Source organism: Silurus meridionalis, chromosome 21 (assembly GCF_014805685.1).
Source record: "Silurus meridionalis isolate SWU-2019-XX chromosome 21, ASM1480568v1, whole genome shotgun sequence".
In the NCBI taxonomy this organism is placed as follows: Eukaryota; Metazoa; Chordata; class Actinopteri; order Siluriformes; family Siluridae; genus Silurus; species Silurus meridionalis.
In genome coordinates, this window is record NC_060904.1 from 957,089 (window position 1) to 966,664 (window position 9,576).

At 39.9% G+C, this 9,576-nt stretch overlaps 1 protein-coding gene across 2 annotated transcripts; it reads left to right on the forward strand.

Annotated features, from left to right (window-relative positions):
* Positions 1–168: 168 nt before the first annotated feature.
* Positions 169–6,493, forward strand: hhla2b.1 (HERV-H LTR-associating 2b, tandem duplicate 1). 2 transcript variants are annotated; one of them, XM_046877686.1, is made up of 8 exons: positions 169–315; positions 2,763–2,849; positions 3,433–3,714; positions 3,907–4,194; positions 4,421–4,801; positions 5,711–5,821; positions 5,917–5,973; positions 6,061–6,493. In XM_046877686.1, exons 2-8 carry the CDS (start codon positions 2,774–2,776, stop codon positions 6,135–6,137), a joined length of 1,272 nt encoding a protein of 423 aa, XP_046733642.1. In that variant the 5' UTR covers positions 169–315; positions 2,763–2,773; the 3' UTR covers positions 6,138–6,493. The 2 variants fall into 2 exon arrangements, with proteins under 2 accessions (XP_046733642.1, XP_046733643.1); XM_046877687.1 differs by having other exon boundaries at positions 179–315; positions 3,482–3,714.
* Positions 6,494–9,576: the final 3,083 nt, after the last annotated feature.

Consider the following 9,576-nt stretch of genomic DNA (forward strand, 5'->3'; position numbering starts at 1 on the left):
GCAGTCAAGGTTTAGATTTCACTAATTGCTTTTAAGTTTTGTTATTCAATCTGGTCCAAACTCCACCCATGATGAGGTTGAGGAGAAGGAGGAGAAGGTTGAGGAGGAGGAGGAGGAGGAGGAGGAGTGTGAACGGGTCTTTGCAATGCAACATTTTTTAAAGGTGTGTTTGGAAAAGAACCTGTCCATCTCGTTGCAACTGAAATCCTTATTGCTATCGACAACTGCAGTAACTCACTTCAGAATCACACACACACATACACACCTACACACACCTACACACACCTACACACAGATACACAACAACCAACAGACGTGAGTATATTTACCTTTTTAATTATAAAGTTATGAGGAGTCGGAGGAGACTTTCTGTTTTTAGCTTCAGTCTGATTATGTGTTGGTGTTGAGAATGTTGAGGTTGAATTTGGTGTTGAGGTTGATTTTGGTGTTGAGGTTGATTTTGGTGTTAATGGTCTTGAAGATGATTTGGGGCTTGATGGTGTTGAAGCTGATATTGGGGTTGATGCTGGTGTTGATGTTGAGGATGATTTTAGTGCTGATGGTGTTCAGGATGATTTTGTTCTTGATGTTGGTGTTGAAGCAACAACAGCTACTCTAAAAGAACCCTCTCTGACAGACAAACACACCACACAAGGTTCCACAAAGAACATTTCCACAATAGAACCCAACTACATTCTGAATTAAACCTTTTTTCCGGACTTGCAGTTTCTACATACTGCACCAGGAGGATTTTTTCAGCTATAATTTGGAGTTACTTGGTTACTACACAATTTTTAAAAGAGAAAAGTGTTCTTCAATGTTCTTTAACATGTTGATTGCATGATGAAGGGTTCTGGGAAGGGAAACTTACTAAAAAAAGGTAGTATTAAAGTATTAAAACAGAAATAAAGGGCCAAAATTTGAAAATTGGATCAGACCCCCTACGCACAAAATTGGCAATGAAAAAAGTCTTCATATTCAATGACCAGAAATTCGGAAGCAGCAGTTGTTATATCTGGAAAAAAAATCCAAATTCAGTCTCAATCTAGATCTAGGTGTAAATCTGATCCGTGACCTGTCACTCTGATGGTAATAATTAAACAGGAATGCATACGTTTTTCTTTTTTTCTAACATAAAACGGTGTAAATTAGTGTCAGCACTGAGGTTTGGCAGCGTGACATGCAGCAGATGTGTGTGTTTCTCATCTGACTGCAGAAAAACGGAGAAAAAAAGTTCATCAGCTCTGCACCTGGAGATTTTCTGTCTTCTGATGAGTCACAGGTGACATCCAGAGGTTTCCCTTGAAAACATGCTGATGCGCTTTCATTCACTTTATACGCACTCTAACAAACACCGATGTTTTTAGTACCGACACGTAGGTCATTAAACACCAGAGTGACTGAAACGTGTCAAAAAGACGAGATGTGAACAAACTCGAATGGAATGTATGGTGTGTGTGTGTGTGTGTGTGTGTGTGTGTGTGTGTGTGTGTGTGTGTGTGATGGGATTCGAGTCACGGGTTTAAAAAATTTTCATGTTTAAAATAGTTAAGATAGATGTTTTATTATTATAAATGTGTGAAGTATATGCTGAATGAAGAACCTCTGGAAGATGTAGGTTGTAAACATGGTTCGAAGGCTGATAGAGACTTCATGTGGAAGTTCATTCCACCACCCTGATGCCAGAACAGAGAAGAGTCTGGAAAAATGTCTTCCAAAGGTAGAGAGTTTAAGTTTTGTATTGGCTCTGTGGGCAAGCATTAGAGGTTTAAATCTGATACAGAAGCTACAGGAAGCCAGTGGTGAAAGCATGGCAGAGGGGAGGTTGGAAGGTGTGGAGAACCTTGGAAGGTTAAAAAACAAGTTGTGCGGCTGAATTCTGGAATGGTTTCAAAGGTCGAACGCCTTTCAGAGCTTTTGCTTCTGTTCTGTACCGACCAGGAACCAAATCCTGTATATTTTGTTTATTTTCTCAGCCTTTGTTTGCTCAGACACGTCATGCCATGTTCCTTGCTGAACGCTGAGAGCTTTTGTGTGGAAACCTACAGCAGGGTTTCTCGGCCATGAAGGGCTCCATACGGAACCCATGTCCAAGGAACCACGAAAGAACTCTAATACAATTTGTCAGACATCTGATCTCATCAGAACTTCAGGACTACAGCAAATATTCAGTGTATATGAAGTTTAAAAGTGAATGAAGATTAAATTATTAATAACATTCATGATCATAGTAACAACATCAACAAACAGAGAAACAAACAAACAAATGATTAATAGTCAAATAATTATTCATACGAATAAATAATGCAAATGAAATGGAGATAAAAGGGAAATTATTTATCATCATAAAAAAATGTAAACAAATAATTAACTAGTAGTCAAATTAAAGAAATACAATTAACGATGTTTTTATCACCATCATCAATTAACTTAATCAATAAACAAATAAATAAAAATAATAATGGTGTATATTATTTCATCATCATCATCATCATCATCATCATCATCATCACAGACATTTCCTATAGCAGAGCTCCAGTTGCACATGATACCGTTTCCTCCAGAAAGACACCAAAAGAACAATTAAGTGTTGATGATTGTTTCCTCTGAGCTGCTAAATATTTTTATAGATCATTTCTAAAAAGCAAAATATTAAGTTGTGAATGTGATGAGTACAAACGTATCCTTTTGTACATTACAGAAGTTTGTATGAAGGTTTCTGAGATCATGTGTAGTAACACCTCTGGGCCTCGTGTTCACAGTGACGTCGGCGATGAGAACTTCTGCACACGTCTCGACCTGCGTGTTTCTCACCTGCTTTCTGACGAAGGCAAATGGAAACGCTGAGGGTGAGGTCAAAGGTGTAGAAAAAGTTAAGGTCTTTACATGTCGAAGGAAACCGGTTGGAACACAGTGTAAAGACATGTCCGTACAGGAGCTCATAAAGGAACCTTTAAATAAATAAATAATTCCACCCAGGAGCTCTGTAACTAAAAGAGACTTTGAGAGACTCAGGCCTGAATCCAACATCATATATCTAATCCTTCTTTTATCACAAGTCTCTCAGGTGCCAGTGTGAATCCTCGTGGTCTCCACGTTGGATCTCGATTTTTCTGTATTTTATATTTTCCTGAGGGTGCACACATTTTTGCACTCCATTGTATTTCCACTGAGTCTTTTTGTCATATATCACAGTGAAACCTGATATCGATATTGGATACTATTTTTTTTTTCACACCCAAAACCTGTAATTTTGTTCCCAGACCTTAAAGAAAGAATTCAGGAATGTAGACGAGAGTAATTCCGTTTTTGATTTCCAGCCGATTTTCACTAATCCTGAGCTGAAAGACGGCTCGTGTGTAGAGGATTAGACTCAGAAACTGAGAGTGTTTCAGAGCTTCAACCCTGATATCTGTATTTGTCTTCTGTCAGATGTGAATGTAACGTGTCAGTACTCTGAGGACTGCCTCCTTCCCTGTAGCTTCACCCCTTCGGGCGAAGACGAGGTCCGCTGGTTCAAGCAGGATGTCCAGATTTATCCTCAGACACCAAACATGGAGAACTACAGGGCGTCTGTTTCGGTTCCTGAGCTGTCGCTCGGCAACGCGTCGATCCTCCTGCGTCGATGCAACCTGAACGACAGGGGGCGCTACAGGTGTCAAGTGACAAAGAAGGAAAGAACAGATTACTCCTTTGTCACACTTAGAGTAGAAGGTGAGTCACTTTGATTCTTCTCATTAAGAGGTAAGTTACATCGCTCCATCCTAGCGACTCGGGTCTTTTAATTCCGTTCACCAATCCAATACGTTCACTGACACTGGAGACTCCTTCCATCACTATAGAGTTAAAAAAGACATGTTCTTACCAACATCTAACCATGTTCTCATCTTCTTCTGTTTATTCCAGCCCCTATCCGCTTCGTGGATATTCAGATGACTCGTCTGAGCGGTTATGAGGAGGTGATGTGCTCCACAAGCGATGTTTACCCCCATCCTTACATCTCCTGGTCCACCGATTCAGCCACGCCCAGCGAGACACTCAAATACACCACAAGAATAAAGTCCGACAACAAGGGGCTGTACAGTGTGGAGAGCAAACTGAAGAAGCTTGTTAACCAAAACAGCCTCACCTACGTCTGTACCATCAACTCGTCCTCTGCTGATCAGATGTGGACCGCATCACTGTCTGAGAGAGGTCTGATCACCAGACAAATACATCATCATCTCTAAACCTCATGAGGTTTCCCTCTTTACGTTTCTCACTGGCTTTTGTCCTGATTGGTCTGGAGATGAAAAAAAAGCACACAAAAAAGATGGGAATTTTTTACATTTAAATCTATAAATATTATGAAAGAATTCAAATGTTTGCAGAGATGTTACTTCTAAAGTCCTGATTTTACATGTTTGTTGCTTTTTCTCAGTCCACAACAACGTCACGATCACATCCAAGCTCGAAACGGTCTCCACCTGGAGCCAAATAAACTCCTCCGAAGGTCAGAACCTCACCATCCCCTGCAGAAGCCCCTGGAACCTGGGAAACTTTACATTAACCTGGTCCTTCAGAAGAGCAGACATGTCCAGCAAAATCAGCACCTACGACAGCAGGACGCAGCGGATCTCCAACCACTGGAACGGCACGGCTTTGCTCGAACCCCGGTTCTTACAGGCAGGAGACGGATCCTTGAGACTGCTCGGTGCCCAGAGCCTGGAACACACGGGAGAGTTCACCTGTAACATCTCAGCGCTCCAGAGGAACTGCGTGGGACACACCAGGGTCACCATTACTGCACCCGGTCCTGAAAGTACAGTAGATCATCAGATTAACATAAATTACGGAGTGAAATGTAATCAGTGATCATGTGACCTGAACTAATCGCTGTAATAATAATAATAATAATAATAATAATAATAATAATAATAATAATTATAATAATAATTATAATAATAATAATAATACTTTTATAAAGATATACATAATAAATAAATAAAATATGTATCATAAAACAACAATAATAACAATAATAATAATAAAATAAATAAAACAAAAAATAATTATATTAAAATAATAACAAAAATATATAATGAATAATAATTATTAGTGCATGAAAGCAAGTAAATAATAATAGTAATAAAATAATAAAAAGACAATTATATAATATTAAATAATAATAAATGAATATTTAGAGTTCAGTCTGTAATTTTCACGCCACGTCCGATACACAATACAGACCAAAACAAAATCACAGAGTGGCACATGAAAGGGACGACATGACATAACTCCAGGCTGTTCAGGAACACGCACACACACAACCACACTCACACACACACACACACACACACACACACACACACACACACACACACACACACACACACAATTGAGCATCACATTTTTTCCTTCACTTGAACCAAGAGACCCAAACCTGTTCCAACATGACAATACATCAGACTTTACTAACGCCCTTGTGACTGAATGAAGCACCAAAAAAATTCCACAAAATCTAGTGGAACATCTTCCCAGAAAAGTGGAGCTCATCATAACAGTGAATGGAGAATAAATGTGATGCGGTTTATACTCCGGTGTCCACAAAGCTTAAGCCTTTAAGTGTAACTTATACTGAATACTTTTGTAAGAAGGAACAGAAGCACGATTTAGAAACAAGTTTTTTCCTTCTCACAGATGGAATTCATGATTTTTTCTTTTCCTCTAGATAAAGATCTGAAGACAAAAAGCCACACACCGTTGTGGATTCCTGTCACCGTCGTTCTCGCCACCATCCTCATCACTGTAGCTGTTATAGTAGCAATAACGAAATTACAAAGTGAGGAAATAAAGTCTCGAAATAAAAAATAAATTATATTTACATTATTCATGTTTTTGTCTAAATAATAATCGAGTTTTGATTCTTCTCTGTAGACAAGTTCAGACAAACCGCAGGCGCAGGAACGGCCCGATATTCCCGGGAGGTCAAAGGTAAAGAAATCATTCATGATTTAAAGAAAGTAAATAAGAGTCAAATGTGAACAGATGCAGGAAGTGACACGTGTCTGTGATTTACAGTTTCTGTAAACAAGAGCGAAGAAATAACAGAAGGGAGCCATTTAAATCCTGATCCAACCAAAGAGGGGAACACGTGAGGAGACCCACAAGGTTGCATTTTTTTTACATTTACATTCATAGCATTCAGCAGATGCTCTTATCCAGAGTGACTTATTTATACAGTTGAGCAGTTATGGAGATAGGGGCCTTACTCAGGGACCCAGGACTGGGATTTAAACTCATGACCTTCGATGCCTTACCCGCTACGCTCCAACCTCCATCTTCTGCAATTGCACAAACACCTTGAGGAACCGAGAGCAGAACCTGAGCTGCATGTGGATCATCTCAACAACAACAGGGATTTTTACTTTAATACATTCTGTGAAAAAAAGTGTTTTATTTGACATCTTATTGTATAAACAAAACCGTTTATGATTAAACATCTACAGTTTTACTTTCAGTTTTTTTATATTGAAGAAGAAGGACAAAGAGAAAAGTAGTAATGTGTATTATGATAGAGCACAGGGGGCGCTATCACACACACTGTGTGTGTGTGTGTGTGTGTGTGTGTGTGTGTGTGTGTGTGTGTGTGTGTGTTTCAGTGTATTAGCTATGATAGACCAGAAGGGGAGCTGTCCTCCTATGTGTTCTCGTGTAGTATATTTTAAGTGTATTAGCTATAATCGACCACAGGGGGAGCTGTCACGCTTGTGTGTGTCAAATCAATCAAATCAAATTTTATTTGTCACATACACATACATCGAGAGTGCGACATGCAGTGAAGTGCTTTTTACGACTGTCCAGCATTTAAGCATAAAAGTAGTAGAATTAAGGGTAAAAATAAAACCAAAAAAGGTAGATAAATAAAAAGTATAAACTATAAAATATATATGAAAATATATGTATATACATGGATGCGTATGGCAGATATTTACAGTACAGCTTAAAGTGATTTAGTGATTGTTGTTAAAGTGTCCATGTGCAGTGTGATGTGGTATAAAGTGGCATTGTGCAGTTCAAGTCCAGAGTTAAAGTGACAGTAAAGAGATTAAAGTGTCATAGTGCAAAAAAAGTGTGAAGAAATGAGTGAAGATGGAGAGAGAGGTCCAGTTTTAGATCCTGCGTGTTTCCTGGTTTAAACTCCAAATGGCCAGAAGCTCCTCCTCATTCTCTCTGTGCTTGCTTTCAAGGAGCGAAAGCGTTTCCCTGAACACAACAAAGAAAAGGGTCCATAGTTTGGATGGCTGAGGTCCTTCACAATCTTCCTGGCCCTGGTCCGGCACCACGTGCTGTAGATGTCCTGCAGGTTAGGAAGCTCGGTGTGGATGGTAAATTCAGCTGACCGCACCACCCTCTGGAGAGTCCTGCATGGTGATGCTCCCAAACCAGGAAGTGATGTTACCTGTCAGAACGCTCTGAATGGTGCAGGTGTAGAAAGTCTTTAGCACCTGAGAGGGAAATTTGAAGTCCCTTGAGCATCTCAGATGGTATAGATGCTGCTGGGCTTCTTCACCAGGGTGTTAATGTGACAGGACCAAGACATCCTGTGTGATGTGAACACCTAGGTACTGGAAACTATCCACTCTCTCCACTGGGGTCCCGTTGATGTTTAGCGTTTGGTATGACTGCTCCTGCTTCGTGCTTAAGTCCACTATCAACTCCTTAGTCTTGCTGATGTTCAGGAGAAGATTGTTCTCTTGGCACCATCTCTCCAGGTTTTTAATCTCCTGTAGGTAGGCCGTCTCGTCGTTGTTGGAGATCAGGCCCACCACAACAGTGTCGTCAGCAAACTTGATGATGGTGGTGGAGTTGGAAGTGGCCACACAGTCATATGTGTACAGTGAGTACAGCAGGGGGCTTAGAACACAACCCTGGGAAGCTCCAGTGCTGAGGGTGAGGGTGGATGAGATGTGTTTGCCCACCAGTGCTGCAGCAACCAGTCTAATAATCACCCATAGGGAAATAGTGAAACCTGCCTCGCCTTTATCGGCTGTGGAGATGATGAGCTCTTTCACTATATTACATCACAGTTAATGATCCTCGACGTGAAGGACGGGTCATCCACAGCACACTGACGGAGATCTTTGCAGATTTTGATAGGGTGTTTCCTGTGACTGTGCGTGCAGGCATCTGTAGGTGTGTTACAAAACTTTTTTGATACCACCTCGTATTTATATTTGGGAGGTGGAAGCTTAGTGGTTAAGGCTTAACTCTAAGCTTATCCCTGAGTTTAACTCTGATCTGAACTCTGAGTTTAACTCTAAGATGAACTCTAAGATGAACTCTAAGCTGTATATAACTACTATATGAGATTAATGATGTTTCAGTTCAGTTAATCTGCTGGACCTTCGTCTCAGCCTCGGAATGCAATGCCGAAAAACTGGTCCGATTCCTTCATTCTTTTTGACAACAGGAAATTAATAGAATAGAAAAAAGAAAGTAACAATCAGTACTCAGTGCTCAGGAGTTCTGAACATCATGAAGCAGCAGATTTGGACGTTTGTGCTGTTTTGGTTGATATCACTGAGCACCGGAGCGGGTGAGTAGAACCTTCAAACTGTATTAGATGTTTCTGTGTCACTGTCAGTGAGATCATCAATCAGCTCCAAATAACACACGGAGTTTCTCATTTGTCTGATGAACAGCTGAGAGAGAGAGAGAGAGAGAGAGAGAGACAGAGAGAGAGAGAGAGAGAGAGAGGAATTATTTCTATTAAATATTCTTTAATAATTTGTGCTGTAAAATAACACTGTACTGACCAATGCAGGAGGTGAGTAGAAACTTTATGACAGTATTGGTTCCTCTAAAAAAAATTTAATAACTGGTTTTATTGTGAGGCTTCAAATTAATTGCTTTATTTAAAATGCATACTGAAGAGCCACAATGCATCTAGGAGCATGTCCATTTGGCAAAGTACATCAGCTGTATCTTCACAGACACGAAAATAGAGAAACTTTGGACGAAAACACAATGATCGCTACTGTGACACCTTGAAGAGCTTAATGATGTTTAAGCGCTGCTTTGCTGTGGCTTCATTCTGTGCATCTACCTCACTCATAACTCCTGTGTTCTTCAAGAAGAAAATGGGCCAAAAATTGTGGGTTCTTCTTATTTTTATTTTTTATTTATTTATTTTTTTTAAATGAAGGTATCCCAACTAATTTGTCGACGTCTGTAGTCTTGGTGTGGCTCTTTTTGTAATAATTTTAGATGCTATTCACATTTAAACCAAGAAATCTGCTATACAGATGTTTGAGACCTGCTGTTCCAGGGGATTATTTTGGTTTAAAAATTTTGTAAAAATGTAAAGAATTTGCTGATGGTAATTTTTCATCTTTAATTCACCCAGAAATCATGGTCACCTGCTTTTTCACCGCTGACTGCCTGCTTCCCTGCAACTCCACGCATCACATCATCATCATCCACTGGAACAAAGTCGGGAAAGAAAATGCAGTCCATATTTTTGACAATAATTCTGATCATCTAGAGAACCAGGACGTGGATTTCCGTGGACGGACGTCTCTGTTCAGGGATCAG